This window comes from Carettochelys insculpta, chromosome 1, assembly GCF_033958435.1.
Source record: "Carettochelys insculpta isolate YL-2023 chromosome 1, ASM3395843v1, whole genome shotgun sequence".
In the NCBI taxonomy this organism is placed as follows: domain Eukaryota; kingdom Metazoa; phylum Chordata; order Testudines; family Carettochelyidae; genus Carettochelys; species Carettochelys insculpta.
In genome coordinates, this window is record NC_134137.1 from 14,850,489 (window position 1) to 14,874,951 (window position 24,463).

Consider the following 24,463-nt stretch of genomic DNA (forward strand, 5'->3'; position numbering starts at 1 on the left):
CTGGAGCAGGTTCAGCTGAGGGCAACAAAAATGATCAAGGGGCTGGAGCACAAGACCTGTGAGGATAGGCTGAGGGATTTGGGCTTGTTTAGTTTACAGAAGAGAAGACTTGGGGTGATTTAATAGCAGCCTTCAACTTCCTGAAGGGGAGTTCCTAAGAGGAGGGTGAGAAACTGTTCTCAGTGGTGTCAGGGGGCAGAACAAGGAGTAATGGTCTGAAGTTGAAGAGGGAGAGGTGTAGGTTAGATATTAGGAAAAACTACTTCACCAGGAGGATGGTGAAGCACTCTAATGCATTGCCTAGAGAGGTGGTGGATTCTCCATCCCTCAAGGTTTTTAAGTCCCGGCTTGACAAGGTTCTGGCTGGGATGACTTAGTTAAGGTTGATCCTGCTTGAAGCAAGGGGCTGGACTAGATGACCTCCTGAGGTCCCTCCCAGCCCTATGATTCTATAAATCTGTATGCTTGCTGTTCCTTTCTCAGGGAATGTCTACTCTCCCTGCCAGATTGAGGGGCAACAATTGATCCAATGGGGTCAATTTATAGTGTCTAGTACAGACACAATCAATCAACCCCTGAGTGCTCTGTTGACTCTGGTACTCCACCAGAATGAGATGCGTAGGTGGAGTTGTCAGGAGAGTGTCAGCTGTTAATTTAATGCAGTGAAGCTATCATGGTAAGCAGACCCAAGTACATCAACTTCAGCTACATTATTCACGTAGCTGTACAGGCATTTAAAAGCAAAGAAATTACTCCAGAGGAAAGTCCAGTCTGGTGGCTGAGTTCAGGAGAGTCACAGAAGAAGGGTGCATAGGCTCAAGTGCAGTGGAGAAGGTGGCTCTAGAGATGGAGCCAGTCACAAGAGATTAACACTGGTGAGGAAGGTACTGTGCAAGTGGAGAAATCACACTATCATGTGTCACTTTGCAAACACAAAACAAGTGCAACAAGGTCAGTCTCACTCCTGGGCCCCAGCCCCTTGTTCTGTTCACTGTCCTGCAGGTAATCTGAGTGCTGCAGGCTGGGTCCCCCAGGCCCTACCCATGGGTTGGAATTATGTCCCTTGGCTGAAGGGGGCTGAGGTAGGGGCCCCCAGGTCAGCCTGGGTTTGGTAAACAGTCCTCCCCAGCCTCCAGCTGACCCTGGCGATCCCCTGGGCGAACAGGAGCCCAAACACTGCCTGTGGGAACTTTACCTCCCCTGCTGTCTCTGGCAATGCTGGAATTCTTCTCCTCAGATCTCTAACTCTCTCTCTCACCTTAATCTGTTCTCACCTTCTCACCTCCCTCCAGCTTCCTCTTCTGGTCTCCTCCCCTTCTCCCAGCAGGGAAGGGTTTTTAAACAGCCTCAAATGCAAGCAGCTGGCCCTAATTGACTTACAGAAGCCTCTTTTCATTTGCTCCCACAGGTCAGCTGCTCCCTGCTGCCCTGGAGTATTCCTCTGCTAATTAGCCAGGCCATCACTGCTTGTTTAGTGCTTCTTCTCTTCCTTCTAAGCTAGCCCTCTGGCCTGACCCTGCCACAGAAGAAATAGTGACAATTCCACATTCACAATGAAAAATTAAGCAATCCTTCATCAAAAAAGTGTAATTCCAGATAAGTGCATTCCTGCACTGTTAAATCTGTCTCCATGCACAATCTGTATATTTGCAGTACAGTAACAAATAGCTCTACATCTAAGTTTGCAGTTAAAAGAGAAAAACTGAAAGACTATTGTATTACATATGACCAAAGCGGCTGAGTTAACAGTGCAGCGAAAATTCAAATTCAGCAGTTAGCTTTGATGTTGAGGCTTTTTAAAAAAGTGAGTTAAAACACTTCTAAATTATGGATGGGTTTTAACTGAGGGAGTTCTTTATAAAAAAAAGAAAAGAAAGAACAATGGTGATCGGGTTCATAGCATTACCAACTTCAGATGTCCATGACTTTTAAATCACAAAGGGGAATCTCCTCGCTACCTCAGCAAGATCCACAGAACAAGTCAAACTGGAAATATCTAGCTTCAATTACTGGAATTATGATTTCAGCTTGTGGCTAAACTTATATTGCTCAAACTTTCCAAAAAGGAAGGAAAGCTACGAGCAACTAAGAAAAGGATGATTTAGAATGAAAAATGTAACTACAATCAAAATGAAAAGTGGAACGCATGAAAAGTAAGTCCTAGCACCCATTTGACATGATTGGCATCTATGATCTCTTCATACAAGGCAAACTGAAGGTCGATAAAAAGTTCATAAGAATTACAGAACAGAAAATTGAAAAGACGAGGATTTGGAAATTTCTGAAATGGCTATAGAGAACGTAAACTTCCGTACTTTGACATAGTTTCTGCAGAGAGATCTTCGGGGTTTCTAACTTTTGTTTCACCTGCAAAGCAAAAAACCAAATTAAATTAAAGTAAAAGGACACTATCAAAGCAGATTACAAATCTTCAGAATTCTCAGGATTTACATGGGAGCAACTATGATCCCAGATATAATACATTTTTTCTGTATATTTTAATTGTGACTGTAACAATGATAACTGTGTGTGTGTCAACTCTTCAGTCATCTTGGAAAATTAAAATTTTATTACATGGCAATTCATAGGTGAGAAACTATTCCCAACTAAAGGTCATATACTGGCAGTTTTACACTGAGGATCAGCCCTATACTCCCATTAAGTGGGCTGCCTATACAACCATATTTTACATGGTAGTTGGGCTCACAAAGGGCTTGTCTACACTAGCTCCCTACTTCGAAAGGAGCATGGTAAGCGAGGTGTTGGGAGATTATTAATGAAGTGATGCGGTGCATATTCAGCACTTCATTAAGCCAATTCTCCCCTGCGGCAACTCCGAAATGTTAAACTTTGAAGTGATGGTTCGCATGTAGCCGCGGCTAACCCGCCGGCTGGTACTTCAAAGTGCCTGGACAACTTTGAAGTCCCTTTACTCCTCCGCAGCACTTCATTAATAATCTCCCAACACCTTACTTGCCAAGCTCCCTTTGAAATAGGGAGCTACTGTAGACAAGCCCAAAGATTATTGATCCCTACTTATACAGGGACGCAAGATGTAGTAGTGAACAAACGCATGTGCAATCACCACTGCTCTATGACACACAACAGCCACCACTAGCTTTAGTATGAAATTCCGGGGGCCCCACCTGAGTTATAATGTAGCAATGCTTTGTTATTTCATGGGTAGCCTCTAAATTCATTTTTTTGTGTGTTAATTCAGTTAAATCTAATTTGAATTCAAATGCAATGTAAAAAAATAAATAGAAAATAAAAATAAACTGCCTCATTAATTCAATCTTAAGTCTAATTGACTTACCATGATTTCGGAGATCTAAAGCCACAATCCTACACTGAATCCTGTTAATGATCGCAGACTGCAAAAGGGGACAAAGATATACAGTTTGCATACTGCTACACTTCATCTAGAGAATGGGGTACACAATATTACATTAATCATTGCAATGGAAAAATAAGCCAAGATGGTGTGTCCAAAAGGAGCCTCACTGGCAGTGACACTGATGAAGCAAGATTAGACAAGGGGCACAGAATAACCATGAAGAGAAAGCTGAAGCAAGAAATATTTAATATAAGATATTTATAATTACTAAATTCAAAACCACCACCTTTTTCCATCATCATCCAACTGCTTCCCAAGGATATTTTTCCCCCACTACATTCCATCTCTCAGAAAGAAAATCAAATTCCCTACGATTAAAGCTTCAATCTCTACAACACCTCTAAAAACTCAAGTGGTGCAACAGTATTATACTGAAGTGATACTTTCCCTTCCAAGCCCTCACATGTTCCAAAATTAGTTCTGCCTCCACAGATGACAAGAAGATATAGCAGATGCTTTACAGTAGACTCAATTTGCTCTCAAAGACTGGAATTTTGCAGCAACACTATAATATACCAAACTGCGTGTTCCTGTCCTCCTCTGGATTACTAACAAATGATGATGCTTTTTAAAGTAACACCAGGCTGCAATAAGATCATGCCTCATTATTTGTTTCTGCTATCTAAATTTCCATAAGTTATTTCACGCATCATGGTGATTAGGAGGCATTCGGCGCTGAATAAAAGGCTTCAAAAATAGATTTTTGGGTTGGAAAATCAATCACTGAAATTATGGCCCAGTGGTAGCGGTGGTATTTGCCCTTAACCAACAAGGGAACAAGAAAGCACCACCCACTTTATCTGCAGAGTATGACAGTTACACTGACCCGATGTTTTAAGTCCAGGGAAAATACGTTTCTGGACCAAGAAACTAAAGACAGCATCTCAGACCCACTGGAGCTAGGCATGGATGTTGCATGCTTTCAGATATGAGAATCCCTTTTTCTCTTTGATGTGAGAATTCACTTCAGCCCAGCATGTCATGAGACACTGGCCATTAAAATTACATCAGTCTGATTACTACATTTGTTTCCTTTTCCCTGATTCCAGTATAATTGTTGCAGCCACGACCTAGAGAAAAATTATAGCCAGAGACATGCTTTAGACCATTTCAAATCTACTTGGAATCTCAGTTTACCAATGGTAAAAAACTAAGCATTAATTTAATCAGGTATTTATGAGGTCACCTGTTAAAAATCACACAGTTAGGGAAGTTCTTTCATGACCATGACTTACCAGAACAGAAATTCTTTGGTTAGACAAGTACAAATACATTGAGGACCATTACATTTTCATGTAACTTGTTAAACCAATGAGCAGTAAAACAGTAGAACTAGAAGGAGTATTGCAAGGTCTTCAAGTCCAGTCAGGAGCAAGCACCATTCATACCATCCCTGACAGGTGTTTGTTTAACCAATGATGGAGATACCACAACCTCCCTGGGTAATTTATTCCTGTGCTTAACTACTGAGACAGTTAGAAAGTTTTTCCTAGTGTCCAACCCTAAACCTTCCTTTCTTCAATTTAAGCCCATTGCTTCTTTTCCTATCATCAGAGGAGAAGGAGAACAATTTTGCTCCCTCTTCCTTGCAACAACCTTTTAGATACTTGAAAGCAGTTCTGTCTCCTCTCAGTCTTTTCTTTTCCAGACTAAACAAACCCAATTCTATCTTCCCTCATAGATCACGGTCATGTTTTCTAGGCCTTTCATCATTTTTGTTGCTCTTCTCTGGAGCTTCTCAAACTTGTCCACATCCTTCATGAAATGTGTCACCCTGAACTGGACACAATATTCCAAATGAGGCCTAATCAGCGCACAGTAGAGCAAAAGAATTACTTCTTGTTCACAACAATCCTGTAAATACATCCCAAAATGACTCTCATTTCGTGTGTGGTCCACTATAACCCCTACATCCCTTTTTGCAGTACTCCTTCCTAGACAGTCATTTCCCATTTTGTATGTGTGCAACGGATTGTTCCTTCCTAAGTGGTGTACTTTGTTTTTGTCCTTATTGAATTTCCTCCTATTTGCCTCAGATCATTCCTCCAATCTGTCTACATTATCTTGAATTATAACCCTATCCTCCAAAGCACTTGCAACTCCTCAGAATTCAATGAAAAACATTTGCCCCACATCTGAGGTCAAACTTAAGTTGACAAGATATGGGACGTCTGAAGCTATATATGCAAAAGAACTAACTTAGCCTGTCAAATCACAGGATGGCACCAACCTAATACCTCCTCTTAGCAATGATCATACAGTAAAATTCCTTTAATCCAGCCTCTGATGATCAGGAAATCCTGATGGTCCGGCATCTGGCAAAAACGCCCATTTAGAGATAATCTGGCAAAATTTGATGGTCTGGCATACCACAGTCCCACGAGATATGCAGGGGACTTGGGTGGTGGGTTGGGACTGCAGGGGGGCTGAGGGGTGGAGTTGAGCCAGCGCGTGGGGTGCTGAAGCAGGAGATTCACGCGGGGTGGTGAGCTGCAGCTGGGTGCAGGGTCATGAAGAAGTTGGGGATGGACAGGGGTGGTGAGCTGCAGCTGGGAGCGGGGGTGGTGAGCCGCAGCTGGGAGCGGGGGTGGTGAGCCACAAAGAGGGGGGTTGAACTACGGCAGAGGGGTTATGGTGACGTCCAATAGTCTGGAAAATTTGGTAACCCAGCATCTGTCCAGTCCTGGACGTGTCAGATTAAAGGAATTTTACTGTAACATGATCTATGGTTAGGTGCATGATCTCTGGTTTATTCAAAGGTGATCACTTTTCACCAGGGTATCAATCCTCTTATCGTTAGGCCATCGTAGACAAAGTGATGCTTTGTGTATTATGATCATTATATGTGGACCTTTATTCATAATACACAAAGCATCACTGTCTACGATGGCCTAACAACAAGAGGACTATTAGCCTGGCGAAAGCTGCATGTAACTGGTGCACATATCTGGCCTGTTTCAGGTTTTTATAAACTTCAGAGACGTCAGTGAAAGCTGTTTTATAAAAAACTTGGATCAAGAAACAGAAAGGGACCCATCTACCAGGCACATGATCCACAATTAGAGTTGCCGGATTAAAGGTCAGGATTCCAAATACAGTTGTTGGGTTTATCATCTGTAGGGTTTATATAAAACACTTGTCGCAAGGGGAAAATGTTAGGCCATGAAACTTGCTCCTCTTGATGCAATACCAGGTTGCATTTCAGTCTCTCTCAAGTATTGAGGTTTTCTGAGCTTACATTCAAGCCTGGTTACAATGTGGTGTCACCAGTGGAACATTGGGATTGTCAAGGTGCAATAATATGGTTTAAAAATTATTCCTCTCCATTACAGACTGTCAATAATAGCTTCCTGTTATTTCTGGAAAAAACGGATTTAATTGTGATGAGCAAGTTTCTGGCATCTCAGATTTAAATAGGACAGAAGCATGGTAGTTGCTATTGCTGTGGTGGATATTCATATCCTAATTCTTGGTGGGTACTTGTCCTTTGGTGAGTTTTCCTCATGAAACATTTATTGCTTTCGATAAAAGTGTCCAAATGCATGAGTCAGACAGGCAGACTGCAAGGTAAGATGACCTTTCTGATTATCTTTTGCATGTTTAGCAGGGTTTTGTATTTTCATGCTATTCAGGGATAGAAGGCACAACATTTGTATATAAAAGTAATCCTATTTCCATCAACTTACAGTGAACACAGCCCAGGATAGAGCAGAATGGCCTCCACCATGCAACAAAAGTAAGACAGGGCCCTCTGATCCACTTTTATAAATTCGAAAAGTGTATGAACAGTTAAGGACAATGTTTCTTAATGCAATTATCGGAAGCAAGCTGTTAGGATGCTTCACAGCACATACAAGTTTGTCAGCATTACTGAAAATTTTTAAAAGTTACTATCCATTGTGGAGTGTTTACAATTAGGCCTCAATAAGGATTTGCAATTGAATTTGCAAATGAGCCATTTCCCTTTGTAATTGACTTTTGAAGTTTTTCTGTAGGATGGCTGCTCTTTGGTTAACACTCTACATAGGCAACTTCCCCTCAACGAACATTCACCTCTCCCTGTCAGCTACATTGACCAGTCAAAACCTCTTAGACCAATCACAATGGATAATTTGCAATGGATAGTAACTTTTCACCTATGAAAGCTTATGACCTAATAGAGCCATTAATATCTAAGGTGGTACAGGACTCCTCAATGTTTTTACAGATACAGACTAATAAGGCTACCTCTCAGACATTTTACTGTGCGAGATGAAAAAACACAACACCAATTTCCCCTCTGTAACCTAATTGCTGGCATATAGGCATTTCCCAGGGCAGTAGCACTGATTAGCACAAAGGAAATGATGAGTAAATAAGGGAACCAGGAAAAAAAGTAAGAGAGAGTCCCTGATAAACGCCAAGCTACACAACACCACCAGCCCCTTGACTTCCTGAAGAATTCAATCTGGGAAGAAGGGAGAAAAGAAAAGGATATATCCTTGCCGTTTTCATTTTCAACCACAACGTCTTCCATAGATTCAAAGTACTGGCTCCAAGGGACTGGGGAAAAGTCCCGTTTTCTTCCAGGACTGCAAGACAAAATTTTTGAAGAGGATGAGTATTTGTATATACCCTAAAGAAATTGTCATAAGTTAATGAAACAGTATGCTTTTAACAATGTACATGTCACAGCAACACTATACAGAGGCTTAGGGTAGACAATGAAGGATACTTTACCTGAAGTTCCATCATAAAATAATAGTTTTATAGTCATTAGCTAATCCCTGTTAACCACAATTAGGTTTTTTTGTAGCAAATTAAAGAGAAAGAAAACAGAAAAAGCAGAAGTTGTGACGGTGGGAATATTTTCCCATTAAGTAATGCAGAAGACGATTTATGATAATGAAAAGGTTACTACATATGGGTCATATACTACTCTTGATCTTTGTGCAACAATACAATGAGTTCCACTGTTGACTGAGAACAGCATACAGTCCTCATTTTATGCTTCAGCCCAAGCACCACAATTAAAAGTGGAATTTACCCATCTCCCGAAAACATTTTGATGCTTTTGACTTGAACACTAAAGAGTCAGCTACTTAACAAGGTGGTTATTAATATAGCATAACTTAATTATGGTCTGCATCTGATAAATCAGCTTTTGTGATAAAAATCAGCCAGTCTAGTTAGTACCAATGAGGATATTCTAGAAAGAGAATGCAAATTTCACGGTGGTTGAGTAGTTAGTGCAGAAACTGTGGGGAAAAAAAGGTTAAATAAATTGAGGCATGTGGGGATTTACCTGTCTACTGCCTATTAACATGAATGGAATAGAATAGCTAAAACCCAGGCAGGAAGTTTACACACATTCTCTGAAATAAAACACATGCAGGTACACAGAACTAATACCTAAATACTGCATATACTGCAACATTACCAAAGTTACAATGAAGTCAAATATGATTAATGCCACAAAAGCCAGCAAACTCTATTCTTCTTCTTCTATACCGAGTATATCAGTAAGCACTCTCCAAACTGTTTCTCTGTCTGTCATTGGATTATTATCACAGGACCAGCATGGATGAAACTAAGAACAGCGAGATAAAAATGATGCTCTCAACATCTTGCCTGGATTGTGCAGGCAAGGAGATATTACAGTACCAATGGAAAATACCACTTTACTTTTCAAATAATCTGTTTCCCGTTTGACAAATGTATTATGGCATGTTCCAACATAGTACTAGTAAGGATATTACCAATAAAATGTTTCTGAACCTTAGAAGTTTAAAAAAAAATCATAACTCCTGTATATATTTTATTCTTTTATTGTAAGTTTATCAATGATATATAATTAGTGTACATTTCAAGAGGTTTACAGAATACTTTATCTTGAAGGACAAGAGAGCATGTGGGAAAGATTTTTCTTGTTTCAGATTTTAATAGATTTTTAAATGCCTTACCCTTGGGACTGCCTTTTGTGAATTCCCTGAGGGTCATCACCCACTGCTTGAGGAACACAATTCTAGCTTCACCAGGAAAGTGAATGGCCCACTGAATGACCCAATTGGCTGAATATTCCTACGTATTCAACAGCCCATATTGCATCACACATTGGGGAAATACAGCTGCAGCATTAATTAGATGTCTGCCAAATTATTCCCAAAGCACTCAATGAAAGAGCATGCACTGTATATACCTGACAGACTCACAAGTGAGCTATTAACAGTGGAAGGAACAAGAAAAGGTCTCTTTTCATGCTAACGTTACTGGCTTAAAAAAACATTCTCAGACAATGTACTAAGAGAAGAAGCCTAGACATCAAACTGGACTGAATGGATTCAGCTGACAGACCAGACGACTTCCTGCATACCTCAGGTCCATAGAGACCTTATCTATTATTAAAGTGCCAAGCAACATTGTATGTAGGTAACCAACTCCTACAGTGGTCTTCTCTATGCTGAGGGAGATAGATCAGGTCAGCAAGGCAGTGTGCTCTGCTGACACTTCTGTGCAATCTTCTCTCTTGCTAAAAGAGGCTTTATCTCCTGGGCCAGGAGTCTGCAACCTCTGTCTGTAATTGCAAAGAAAAAAAATAAACCCATCCTGACTATTTTCGGTGAACATCTAAAAGCCCAAAAATAAAGAAATCATTTCTAAACAGCAAACAGTATGTGATCTCAAAACACTGGATGATTCACTGAGTGTGCTCCACAGAGAGAGCAAGTTCAGGAGTGAAAGACAGGAAGACAGTGGCACAAACACACACGTAAAGTGTAAGGAAATAGAATATGTAAAAAGTTTGTGAACGTCCTGCAGTAAACAGGTATTGCATTACAAATCACTGTGTGCGCTGTTCTTAACACAGAAGTTACAAAAAGTAAGGATCATCTCATAGTCACATGCCTTGTGGCTCTTGAATTGTTGAGGTTTTTACTGAACTGGAAAAAATGGCTCTTCTTGCTATATTGGCTGCCAACCCCTGTCCTGGGCTATTCAGCATCATATTCACACCAAAACATTACATATGAAATACAACCATCACTCTAGAAGCATTCAGCTCGTAGCAGTCAACAGACAAAGGTGTTGAAATACACTATAGCTCTCTTCTATTACATGCCTTTTCTTTCCTGTCCACTACTCCCTTTTGCCCCCACTAAATCACAGGGCTTGGTGCAATTTTATGTGGTCAGCTCGTGACTTCCCACCGAGCCCTGAACAACCTGAGCCTGGAGCATGCTCACAGACCATAAAGCAACGTTTGCTCCTTTGCAATACTGCACTTTCCCAAAATGTGAAGAATATCCTTTATTTCCTATGAGGGAAGAACATAACATTATAGCAGACAAACTCACTTCCCCACTTTATAACAAAAATCTAGCCTCCAGTCCTGTTCAGAAGTACATATATCACTCGGAACTGAGATGCCAAGATGCCACACAAAATGCGGCCTGTTCTGGGCATGAAGCCATAAGACACCTTCTCTGCAGGGACACACCACAGTACAGTAACCAGAACAGAAGTGTCCACTTTAAAATGTGAAGATTTTTCCCCCCCCACAACGGCCATACCAGGAACTCAACCAGTAGCCCTTAGTCTCTCTCACCCTTATTATCACCACTACTACTTAAAGATTCTACAAAGGAAAGTTTGCTGACAATTCTGTTAATGTTGCATAGGACAAAAATCTCCCTCTCAGCATTAAACTCATTCAACGGGACTAATGAGGCTTTGTTTCGGCAATTATATAATCAAGCAAGACAAAAGCAGCAGAGAGGATGAGGAACGTTTTTAACAGTCTTTTTTCCGCTTCTATTCAGGGGAGGGCAATCAACAGAGAATATTAATATCAGAGCTTGAAATAGTCACTTCCCACAGCAAGAAGGAAACCTTCCCTGGTGAATGTGAGATGCTTCTACAGAATTTTAATTTTCATTTATTAAATTAAAGGAATGAAAAAGGCAACTTGTGGTTTTGTAGAAATAAAATTTATTCCTAGAACTGACACAGAATGTTCCAGACTTACTTCTCTGGGTTTCTAGGTTTCAGTATTTTTCCTTGTCAGGCATCATTTAAAAGAGGACAACTCACACACCTACTTTTCTTTTCGTTGTGCCAGTTTATGTTCATCAGAATTTCCAGACCTGAAGAAATGGGTCTGCCCCACGAAAACTCACCACCTAATGCTTTGTTAGCCTTTAAAGTGCCACTTGACCGCTTTTTTTGCTTTGTGAAGACACTCACTTTAGGATAATGATAAATCCTGTTCTCTCAGCTGCCTTTCATTTTCTAAACGTGGAAAAAATAGATTCGAATGGTGATGTTGAGAATCCAGCTGACTGAATGAAGTAGAAGGTCTACATGATACACTATGGATGACTACTCAGCCCAACCCCTTAAAAATAAAAACGGGTGAGAACATAAAGGTCTCCATTCTTGCAAGGAATGGAAAAATTGACCTTTTTGGAGACTCTCTGCAAACTCTAAACAACAAGTTAGTGCATAGCAAGTTATGGTGGAAATCTAAATTATTCTTAAAACTATGAATTAACTCAGTCCACGTGTACCCTGCAGCTGTGCGCTAGAAGTTCCCTGGTGTTTTTTGAAAGAAAATTCTGAAAAAACAAAAAGCAGGCAAGAACCCACAGATTTCAGTGTACATCAGTACCAGTGACATTGCTTTATAGGATACACAGCTCATAAGTAACTTTAGGGAATTCTTAAGTACGCTGAAGTTGAAGAATGTCCAAGTGAACGATCACAGAAATCCTTATTGTCCCAGAAGCAAACAAAATCAGAAGGCACTAGATTTTGGAAGTGACCTGCTAGCTAGATAAGTGGCAAAAAGTAGTTTGGGTTTTGTGGAACACTAGCCTAGTTTCTGTGCAGAAGGGTCTGTGCAGTTTGGCTGGCCTCTGCCTCAGAAGAAGGGAAACCAATTTTCTAGACCAGTCAGAGCTCTAAACAAACAACAAAAGAGGTTGGAAATAGGGAACAAATAAGATTTGGTGAACAAAATATCAAGAAACCACAGGATGTGAAGAAAAGAAATTCTTGAATTGCTTATACACCAATGATAGGAGTCTGGCTAACAAACAGAAGGAAGTAAAAGTTCACACTAATATAAATCAGAAGCGAGAAATTGTAGAAAACTGATAAGGAAAGCAAAAGAACACAATGAGAAATCCACGGTCAGCAGAATTAAGGAAAATAAAATATTTTTAAAGTGCACTAGGAATGCAAGGAATCCAAACAATCCATTACTAAATGGAAATGATGTAATTGTCAGTATTGGGGGGGAAAAGGCAGAAGTGTTAAATGTGTCTGGTCTATCCTGAGAAAAAAGTCCAGTGATGTATTCATGTTGTATGATTATGGGGAGAAAAAACATTCAAATTTTAACTAACAAAAGAAACGTGTCAAAACAGCAGCTACGAAAGCTAGACATTTTAAAATCAAGAGGTCTGGATAACTCGTATTCAAGAGTTCTAAAAGAGATGGCCAAAGAGCTCTTTGCACCATTAATATTGATCTTCTATAAGTCTTGGAACATTGGGGAAGGTCCAGAAGTCTAGAAGAAAGGCCATCTTATGTCAATGTTTTAAAAAGATAAACATGAGCTAGGTAATTAGAAGTCTGTCAGCCAGCCATCAATTCTGGGCAAAACAATGGAATAGCTGTTATGAGACTCTTAATAGAAGAATCGCAGGAAGACAGCACATTAAGGCTATGTCTACACTAGCACACTACGTCAAAGTAGCCTATTTCGAAGAAAGGACATCAACATAGGCTACTTCGATGCGTATCACCTATGTGTCCTCCAGGGCTGGTGCCGTCGACATTCAATGTCGAAGTAGCAACGGGGAACATCGAAAGGAGCTGCCCCAGAAGAAAATGCGGAGCATCCACACACACAAGCGCTCCCCGTCGAAATAAGGGGCCAGCAAAGCCCCAAGCCACTCCCTTAAAGGGCCCCTCCCAGACACACTTGCCCTGCACAGCACAAGATCCACAGAGCCAACAACCGGTTGCAGACCCCGTGCACACAGCATGGGCCCCCAGCTGCAGCAGCCAGAAGCCCTGGGCTAAGGGCTGCTGCACACAGTGACCATAGAGCCCTGCAGGGGCTGGACAGAGTATCTCTCAACCCCTCAGCTGATGGCCATCATGCAGGACCCCGCTATTTCGACGTAGCAGGACGCAGATCATCTACACACGCCCTACTTCGACGTTGAACGTCAAAGTAGGGCACTATTCCCATCTTCAGATAGGAATAGCGATTTCGACTTCTCGCCCCTTAACGTCGATTTCAACATTGGAATAGCTCACGGCGCGTGTAAATGTGACGCGTACTACTTCAACGTTGTGCCAGCTACTTCGAAGTAACTGGCTAGCATAGACGCACCCTTAATGTCAATCATCGTGGATTTGTGGAGAACAGATCTCGTTAAGTTAACTTGGTACCAAAGTGAAGGTTAAGGGGTAACAGTCTATAAGTAACTAACAAGGAACATCAGTTTGATAGAGGACTCAGTGCATCAATACAGCAATGACATAAAAAGATTCAACGACAAGGTGGAAGCTAGATGAATTCAGTCTAAAAATAAGGCACAAGATAATTAACCAGTGGAATAATAATTCTCCCTCACTGGAAATTTTTAAAATCAGGACTGCACGTTTTTCTTAAAGATGTGCTCTAGTTCAAACAGGAATTAATTAAGAAAAATCCTCTGGCCAGACTAAATTATCAGAACAGTCCCTTTTGGCTTTATAGTACACAAATATTATCCCAAATAAATCACTGATGCTTGACTAATAAGATTTTCAACTTCATATTTGTGGGTTTTATATGTACCAAGAACTTATAAATGCTACACTTTTTGATAGATGCTAGGTCAAAAGTGGTTTGGTTTTTTATTCTATCTCTATGCCATTTTCTATTGTGCAGTTTCCTTGAGTGGGTTGGATATTTTTGACCAACAGATAATCTTGTGTATGACTGCAGCTATCCATTCTATGAAATAATACTTATAACTGTGGGGCTTAATAAAATTTAAGAGAGACATCATGAACAATTATGGTTGCAAAGAAAATCCTTCTGGAATGACTGGATGCAGTACCATCTCCTGGAGTCTCCAGACAAAAAGCATCAATCTCTGTTTAGCTGCGATGAGCTCTCTGAAGCAGAGACAGGTTGAAACTTGCACAACTCCGTTCATTTTCAGGGCTGCAATTTACAACCTATAAATAAAACAACACTAAAACTAAACAGCCCAACGCACCCTGCCTGCACTTTGGAAAACTATGACCAGGGAGTTCTGGAACTTTTCGTGCAGAAAGAACACAAGAAAGCAAGGTAAGGGGGAAGAGAGAGATACTTCCTAATTTAGGGACTCCCATCCTATGGGCTGGGACCCAAACATGGGTCGCGATTAGATTTGTTAAAGATCGCCAGCAGCTCAGAGCTGCACATGGCTCTTAAAGGAGCCACCTGCAGCTCCTTAAGGCTGCCACATCCAGCAGCTATCTTTATCAACAGACAAGCAATTATGTATTACAAAGACAGTTTCTCCACCTTTGATATTCATAGTCAAGCCAAACAAGCCACTTCGTAGACTCCTGCAGTAAGTAATTTTTGCCCCCCCCTTTCTCCCTTTTGACCCCCTTCTGTTCTATGTAGCGCATTTGTCAGTTTTCATTTTTTGTTTGTATCTCCTCCCCAACCCGAGTGTAACTCACCCAACCCCTCCAGCCTCTGAGCGTGACCCTCCCAGTCCTCCCAAGTGTGACTGCTCCCAGCCTCTGAGTGTGACCCCCAGCACTGCAGCCCAAGTGTGACCCCACCAGCCCCTGAATGTGAACACCCAGCCCTGCAACCCTTAAGTGTGACCCCCTGCCCAGCACCAGAGTGTGGAGTTTAATCTGGGAGAGCAGGGGTGAGCAGTTTGGGGATGAGGGTCCTTCCCCCACCACAACTCAGATCAACTATAATAATAAAATTATAATTAACTGTAATAAATGTAGTACTTTATTATTAATGTATTTTCCCTTTTTCTATGAAATAACTACTATGAATATATAAACATGAGAGGGCACAATTTTATATTCTTGCCTCACACACAGAATTAGCTACTTATGGCACTGCTTCTCCCGCATTTTTGAATTGCTTTGGGTCACCAAGTCTTCCTGAATTGTCAAAATGGGTCCCCGTCTCAACAAGGTTGGGAACCTCTGTCCTAGTTCCTTTCCAACCCCAAATCTACTGGCAGCAATCAGAAGACAGTGGAATTTAAACTAGCAAAAGAGGAAGTTCCTTTTTCTTTCCTTCTAACAATCAAGGGAGATGACTTTTATATTTTTCCCAGACACCTATTACCTGGAGGCTAACATGAGACTGAGCATCTGAGCAGGACCCAGGGAGAGCACTATGTTAGAAATCCTACTGTCTTCATTTTAGGACTGGCCTCTGATCCCACTGGAGAGAAGGGCACCTCCTCTTCTTCAACATCCTCTGACTATGGGAGCTTTAATAAATATTTCAAGGAGAGATTTAAAAACGTCAATGTTTCGATACAGATATTTTCCAATGGAAGTAGCGGCAGCCCCACGATTCGAGTCATTTAAAATATGATGGGCCTACGTACTCAACAGTCATCTATTAGCAGGGCACTGCGACAGAAAAGAGTAGATGTCCTACAAGTTAACAGGCCCTTCCCTCTCCAAAGATGATATCCACCTGCAGATTAATCACTATTAAAATAAAAAATTAGTTAGAACTATATCACACAGTCACTCTAACTCAGGGACCCATCCATGCAACAAACCTCATTGCCAGCTCTGCCCACATATGTACACCAGCAACACCATTACAGGACCTAACCAGATCAGCCACACCATCATGGGTTCATTCAGCTGCACATCTACCTATATAATTTATGCCATCATGTGCCAGCAATGCCCCTCTGCTATATACATCGGACAAACTGGACAGCCTCTACGTAAAAGAATAAATGCACACAAATTAGATATTAGAAATGGCAATATACAAAAACCCATAGGAGAGCACTTCAATCTCCAGGGCCACACGGTAGCAGACTTAAAAGTAGCTATCCTACAGGAAAAAAATTTCAAGACCAGACTCCAAAGAGAAATTTCTGAGCTACAATTCATCTGCAAATTCGACACCCTCAGCTCAGGATTAAACAAAGACTGTGAATGGCTGGCTAAATACAAAAGCAGCTTCCCCTCCCTTGGTGTTCACACCTCCAGATCAACTGCTGGTAGTAAGCCTCATCCTTCCCGACTGAGCTAACCTTGTTATCCCCAGCCTTGCTCTGGCTTATTTATACCTGGCCCTGCAGATTTCCATGACCAGCATCTGAGGAAGTGAGTCTTTTCTCATGAAATCTCATGCTCAAAACTTTTCTGTTTGTCTATAAGGAGCCACAGGACCCTTCGTTGCAGTCAGATGAAGCGTGGATTAAGATCTGATGCTGGTCTCTCTTCATAGGAATGAAAGTAAGCATGACATTTTTCAAAAGCTGTCCAGTGCCCACTGAAGGCTGAAAAACATCTTATCTGTTACACAGGGTGAAGATGTACTAATGAGATATACCAAACAGGCAAATTTTACAAAATCAACTGCACAAAAGCAATGGAGAGCATGCAGTAGGGAATCACCCTCCATAGATCTCTGAAGGAATACAGCAGACAGACTAAAGGAGGAAAAGACCTATCGGATTCTATTTTTTTAGGCTGCAGCCACACTACGACGGAAGATCCCCCTGCTCAGGATCGATCTTCCAGAGTTTGATTTCATGTATGCATGAAATGACACTCTGAGGGGTCAAAATAATCGACCTGTGCTCCTTGTGAGAGGTTAGGAATGACGAAGGTCGAAGGGAGAAAAGCTCCTGTCAACCTACCTGTGTAGATAGACATGAAAGTCGACTGCAGATAAGTCGATTTTAGCTATGCAACTGGCGTAGATAAACTTGCTTATGGGCGGTCAACTTCTGTGTTTAGTGTACACATATCCTTAGTGACGTAAAAAGCAGGCACCTGCACTCAGAAGAAAGCCCAACAACAGCTGCGATTTTGTGCCTTTTGATATCAAAGCAGCATTTTTCTGGCCAAATAGTTAAACTATGATGGAGAATAAATGATTACTGTCTTTTAACCTCTCCAACTGACTAAAATAGCAAATAAACTGATCCACTTTTAACTTTTACAGACTGATATGAGAACGGAAATAAAGCAAGTCAAATAAAATATGCATCATGAGTTAAATCAGCTTCAAAAAACTAGTTCCGGGCATTTTCAACAGCTAATTTTAACTATTGTGTGCCTTGCCCTCACCACTGCATAATGAACATGTGCATGTGTCATAAGTGAAGCAGCAGATGTGACCGTAGTTACTTCTCTCCCGCCGCAATAACTAATTACCCCATTCCCCCGGAAGAAACATCTACCTCATTTTGTGAAATCCTAGTAGTAGTAGGCATCCTTCAGTCTGCATAGACTATGGATCACGCCCTTTAAAGTTTCAATTGAGGACTTCATTTACAGCGTCTATTGTGACTATGAAGACCCACACGAGAGTGACAGTCCTTGCTGCATCTCTTGCAGATGTAGTGGGTGTCTGGCAAGTCCTTAGTGTGCTTTCTGTGCGCTCGCTTCTCCTCTGCTAGCTGTCTGATCTTCATCTCGCCCTTCTGAAGGCCCTTGTGTAACCCCTGCCTCCATCTGCTGCGGTCATCTGCTAGTTCTTCCCAGTTGTCCAGCTGGATGTCTACCTCTCTGAGGTCTCTCTTGCAAACATCTTTGTAGCGCAACTGGGGGCGTCCAGGACGTCTTTTGCCAGAGGCTAGCTCACCATACAGGATGTCTTTTGGAATCCTTCCATCATTCATCCTGTAGACGTGGCCAAGCCAGCGGAGCCGACGCTGCCTGAGGAGGGTGTGCATGGTTGGGATTCCAGCTTGCTCGAGGACGGCGGTGTTGGTCACTCTGTCCTTCCATGATATTCCAAGGATGCGCCTGAGGCAGCGCAAGTGGAAGACGTTCAGCCTCTTTTCCTGGCGGGCATACAGGGTCCAAGTCTCGCTGCCATAAAGGAGGGTGCTGAGGATGCAGGCTCTGTAGACTTGCATTTTGGTGTGAGTGTACAGCTTGTTGTTATTCCACACTCTCTTGAAAGGTGTAGTCCTTTTCCTTTAGAGATCCCGAATCTGCGAGTCGCATCTCTTGCAGTGCAGCGATATCAACTCTGAGCCTCTTCAGTTCCTCATTGATAAGAGCAGTCTTGCAGGTGTCACTGATGGCCTGAAGATCTTCAGTCAAGCCGGTCAGCATGGTCCGCACATTCCAGCAAGCAAGCTTAAATTGTTGATATTTCTCATTTATTGTTGATTTTCTTATTGTTTTGCCTGGTGCCCAAATTTCAGTCCTTTGGACTATATCAGTAAAGCCGAGAGGGGGACACTGGTGTCTGGGCAGCCCAGAGTCTCCATAATAAGTGCCCAGGCTCACGCCCGGAGAGGTACTCCGGCATCGCTGAACAGCGCTGCATCAACACGGGAGGCAACAGATACCGGTTATAAGCTCTTGCTCGATTGGCGTAGAGAACGAGCGCCAGGGGTTGCCTTCGACGGTGCAAGAGATCCTCGCATCTCACTGGACAGTCACTGCCCGCCTCAAGCTGGGCAGCCCCCAGCCAATAGGGTACTGTCCCGCCACAGTTCACCTGCCTCGCTGGGTGCGTGAGGCTTAAGGTTCCTGAACCTGACAAGTGACTGAAATCCTAGGATACGTATTAAAAGGAACACGCCATCCTGGTCAAATACGGACCACCTACAGTCAAATCCTGTTGTAAGAAAAGATGACAAATGGTCCTGGGAACACGTCATCCAGTTAAAAAAAAGGATGCAACAAATCCAGATTTTCAGTATTAAACTTGCTATCAAATAACTGATCAAAGTATTCAGTGAATACTTAAAATACAAATGGTGGCAGGAAGGTACTGAGCTAGCACAAAGGGTCTGTCTTGGGCAGAAGCTGTTTAGCAGATAGAGATGCAATACATTCAAAGATGTGGGAAAAATCGAATGTACGTCTTGTAGCTCTCTTACAGCCAACCAACATTACCCTGCAGCAGCCATTTTAACTAGTCAGTGCTCAGGTTTTCATTTAAATACTAACACTAACATTATTCATAAATTTAAGTACAGCTCAAAGATTCAGTACATTCCTACTGCTACATGGCCGTGCTCATTTGTAATCTCACAGGGCCAAATACTGTTACAAGGCTGTAAATTTGCAGTAACTCTTATCACCAGCTGAGTTGTTAAGATTTACACCAGTGCACCCTCTATTTTTTTCCATTCACGGACCAAATAAATTTTGTTATGTGCACCAAGACGTGCAGATATGCATCACCAATAGAAACATATGCAACCCATTGTGGGTGGCTGAGGGTGCTCTGCTAATCCACTGGGCAGCACCCAAATCTCTCCTGGGGGCTGGCTGCCCAAGGGCTCAGCTTGCAGAGGATGCTGATTTACACTTCCACAGCAGAGCACAATTGAGATTCATGTGGCCTCGTGAGCACAGCATGATGGTTTTCCTTTCCCTATCACTCTCATTTTTCTTTGTGCACAGTAGGGCAAACTATGGCTCACAGGCTGCCTCTGGCCTGTCAGGCATTTTAATTCAGCCCTTGAGCTCCCACTGGGGAGCGAACTCTGGCACTTGTCCTGCTCTATGCATACTCTGGCTCTGCATGGCTCCAGGGAGGAGGAGTAGCATGTCGCACTTTCAGCAAGCTCCTACACGTAAGGTGCAGCCAGAAGGCTCGAGGCACTGCCCACCACATCCATAGACTCCTCCCCTGCAGCTCCTATTGGCCATAGTTCCTCACACTCGCCCCCTCCTGTCCTCCAAACCCGTAAGTCTTAGCCCAAAGCCCCTTCCCATACCCCAACCCCCCACATCCCTGGTCCCACCCTACAGCCTGTACCCCCAGCCAGAGCCCTCACTCCCCGCCCCAGGCCAGAGCCACCATATGCTACTCTCTACGCTGATCAGGGACCCGTCATGTTGGAAAACAGAAAAGCAATACAAGCAAATGTATTTCCTGACTGCTGTCTTAGGCCTGGTCTACACTAGGGAACAGTCAAGCCCCAAAGTCAAGCCATTAGCATACCTAGAATTGGCGTACCAGAATCGCCTTTCTGCCCTAGTGTAGACCGGGGGTCTTTGGCTCGCGCCAACGTCCCTTACTCCATGGGAAGATCGATCACAACAAATACCCAGTAAGTACAGACATACCCTTAGCCTCCCTGAATTTAGACATACTGTAGTATCACATTACATGCAAACCACCGAGACGCCTCATAGAAAGGCTTTTCTGTCCTAGGTAAAGTTGCAACAATTCCTCATTGCCTGAGAAATCATCAGTATAAATGGCAGCAACAGTTCCTTCCCAAGATGAATAACACCCAAGTGAGAGGAACTTAAAGAATGTTATAAAGAAAGCATATGACCAGTATTTAAAGGATGGCTGGTTTCAAAATCTCAATTCCTCGTAAATCATTTTTCTATTTGCTTGAAGTGATCCAAGTGACCCCTCCCACAATCTGCTCCACAATGCCTCAGAACCCAATATACTACGAGATCAATAATATGCAAGTCAGAACTCCCTACTAAAAAGGTGCACTGGGCACAACACAGAGCGGTTACTTGAAGGAAATTGGATTTAAGATTTTAAGATTAGACTAAAGTCCAACTGGATTCCATTTGGCCTATTCCCAAGTCTGAAAAAAAATTAAATCCAACTCTTCTCCAAATAAACAGATGTATGGACATAATGGGAAAAGGCAACATCAACTTAAAAAAAAAAACAAAAACACATGCCCCATTTTAACCCTTTTTTGTTACAAGTAATATCTAAGATTACTATAAACAAAAGATCAGAGAAGTTTCTTTAATTTTAGTTTGCTCATCTGACAGTACTTTATGAAGTGTATTTGTCATTATGTCAGTCCCAGAACATTAGGAAGAGAAACTGGGCAAGGTAATATGATGGAATTATAGAAATATAGGGCTGGAAAGGCTCTCAAGTCCAGCCCCCTGCACTCAAGCATATTTTTATTTATAGCCATTTTTACTCTTTCCCTGTTATGGTCAGCGATTTTCACCTTGTTTGTATGTGCCTTTCACAGAGCAACAGGAGACAGAAAAACACTTCATATCAAACAGTTACTGAAACCTTAGGAACTGGCAGGGGGATGCTGGACCAGGAAAGTAACAATACTCATTGTACAGCTTCAAATGTTTAATGCTCCTCTAGCCAGGGCATATACAAAGGAGACTTGAAAAAACTCTTTGAAGACAGGAAATGCTATATATGTGATAAGCAATATTAGGACTAAGTATTCCATCTATTGTCTAACTGCAAAACTTCGACAGGAACAAAGAGCAAGTATTGTAGTATTTTCAATCCATCTCTAACTACTATATATATTCATTCATCACAGGTTAACAGGTATCAAAATAAAAATGAAGTGAAGCAAGAAACACTGACACATGTCACCACGACATCAATGAGAGGATAAGCAGCTAGGAAAACTGATTAGGCTTTCCTTCTGTGTGTTGTTCCAAGCCAATAATAAAAAAGGGGTCAATAAGAGCATTCAGCATTCTGTTGCACTGATGCAAAGGATACAGTACACAATGTACTAGCATTTTGCAAAAGAACGCAAGAAAACTGTTATCAAAAGAACATGTAGCCACTCTCTTCTGTAGTCTGAAAAATCCCATGATGTCACGCATATATCACCATACGTATGGAGGGAAATGTTTCTGACTATTGTTTCTTTTAATGAGGCTTACTACTACTACTACTGCTGCTGCTGCTGCTGCTGCTGCTGCTGCTTAACACCAGAAAAATATTGGCATATATTTTACTTAAATATCCAGTGTTACAGGCCTCCTAACTAAGTATTGCAGTAGAATAACAGCATTAATTACACACTTTTCATAGGAGTATCTCAGAGCAGCTACTTAAGATTTGTTTCCTGTGCCATAGGTGTGCACAATACTTTAATCTGAAAAGAATTAAGACAGGCTCTTTGACAAAGTGCTTACAACATATGGACCCAATACAAGGTCCTCAGTCCCTTCAATTCCCATAGAAGAACTATAGAAACACAAGAGGTGGGAAAGTTTATTTAAAAGAAGGCTGAAAGAGCCTCTTCTCAAAAGTGTGCATGCTAGGCAGTGCTACTTCTAATTTTTTCCATCCATGACTTACTTGACTTAAACCCTTGTACTCCATGTGAAGCACAGGTTATCAACAAGTTTCCTCCACTTCACTTTGTCTTGGGACAAAACGTCTAGCTAATTTCAGGAGTACCCCAGGTGTCCTTCAACCTCAGTAGATCTTGTCCACGTTGTCTGAGACCTTCCTCTTTTGCATTTTCCTTGCAGGTTCCAAGTGGGAGCTTGATGGACTATGCTGGTTGATGGTTTTCTGAGAGCGTGGCCTAGCCATTCCCACTTTCTTCTCTTGATTTGAACATCAAGAGGTTCTTGTCCTGCTCTGTTCAGAAGCTCCTCGATTGTGACAAAGTCTTGCCACGGATGGAATAAATTTTTGTTATGTGCACCAAGGCATGAGATGTGCACCACCAATACAAACACAAGCTGCTGGCTGTGGGCACTTGCTAATCAGCTGTGTGGCACCTGAATCTCTTCTGGGAGGCTGCCCAAGCATTCATCTTACAGGTAACACCGATTTTAGGTTTTATGTTGTTGCTTTTTTTAAATACAAAATTACCATAATTAATTTAAATAAAAGTTTGGTGAGAAAATGTTATAAACACTACCTACTTTAGAGAGATGATCAGAGGATTAATCATCTCCATTTTACGTGTCGTGAAATTAATAGCGAATAGATCTTATAACTCAGTGGTATGGCAGAGAAGAGAATCCAGCAACCCTGATCACTAGGTAGAAGACACAGAGTTCTAAAAGCCAGGCACACTCTCCGGACAGATAGCCAATTCTGATAAGTCCCTCAGTTCAGCTCATTTTATTAAAACCTCTTATCAAAAAGATTTCACAGGAGATACATACAAAACCTTCTCTAAGAGGTGAACTGCATTTTCAGACTTTTGCTTAGTAAAGTTGTGGCATTTTTTAATTCACTGCACTGTGCTTATATACTGCAGTAAAACAGTTGACATGAACACATATTGCCCAAGGTCCAAAGACCTCCACAGTAACTGAAGGAAATATAAGATATTTTCCATCTCTCACATCTATTTCTGTGAAGAGTACAAAGTAATTCTGAAATCTGATCTTCCTTGCTTTAGATCTAAAGCTGTGTCATTAAATACTTCAATGCAATTCAGGTTTAAAAATTATGAAAACAATTTTAACAAGGAGCACAGCATATAAATGTTTATTTGAAACCTTTAATATATTAATTCTTAATTAAAAGCAAGCAGTCTTTAACCTTAGAGACTAACATATTTATTAGGCAATGAGCTTTCATGGGGAAAACCCACTTCTTCACATTTTCAGCTACAGAAGTGGTTCTTACCCACAAAAGCTCTTTACCTAATAAATAAATGTTAGTCTATAAGGTGCTACGGGACTGCTTGTTTTTTGTGAAGCTTCAGACTAACACACCCCTCTGAGACATTCTTAATTACTTCACGTTTTACTGTATAGCATTCATTTAAATAGAACGGAATAAATTGAAAGTTAGACACCTATTTATAACTTCAAGAAAGTTTCAGTAGAGGTGAAAAATACCAAAACTCTAATTTTCAAGGACAACACAAAAGAGGAAGACCTCAGACAATGTGGAGAAGGTCTACAGAGATTAAAGGTCAACAACAGGGGTACTCCTGGAGCCAGCTAAAAGTTTCGTCCCAAGCCAGAGTGAAGTGGAGGAGACTTGTAGATGACCTGTGCTCCACCCAGCGCACAAGAGTTTCAGTGACACGAGTGTGAACAGTTTATTCACTTAAACATTCTCTCCACCTCCAGACACCGAAAGAATTTGGTTCATATGTGAGA

The 24,463-nt window shown here is 41.7% G+C and overlaps 1 protein-coding gene across 1 annotated transcript in view; it reads right to left on the reverse strand.

The window, feature by feature from the left end:
- PPME1 (protein phosphatase methylesterase 1) overlaps positions 1-24,463 on the reverse strand; it is a 46,914-nt gene that overhangs the window by 19,948 nt on the left and 2,503 nt on the right. Inside the window, exons 2-5 of the mRNA XM_074977708.1 lie at positions 7,874-7,968; positions 7,084-7,175; positions 3,317-3,374; positions 2,316-2,367 (exon numbers count right to left, since the gene is read on the reverse strand). Coding sequence (XP_074833809.1) covers positions 2,316-2,367; positions 3,317-3,374; positions 7,084-7,175; positions 7,874-7,968 — 297 coding nt within the window. The remainder of the gene's footprint in view (positions 1-2,315; positions 2,368-3,316; positions 3,375-7,083; positions 7,176-7,873; positions 7,969-24,463) is intronic.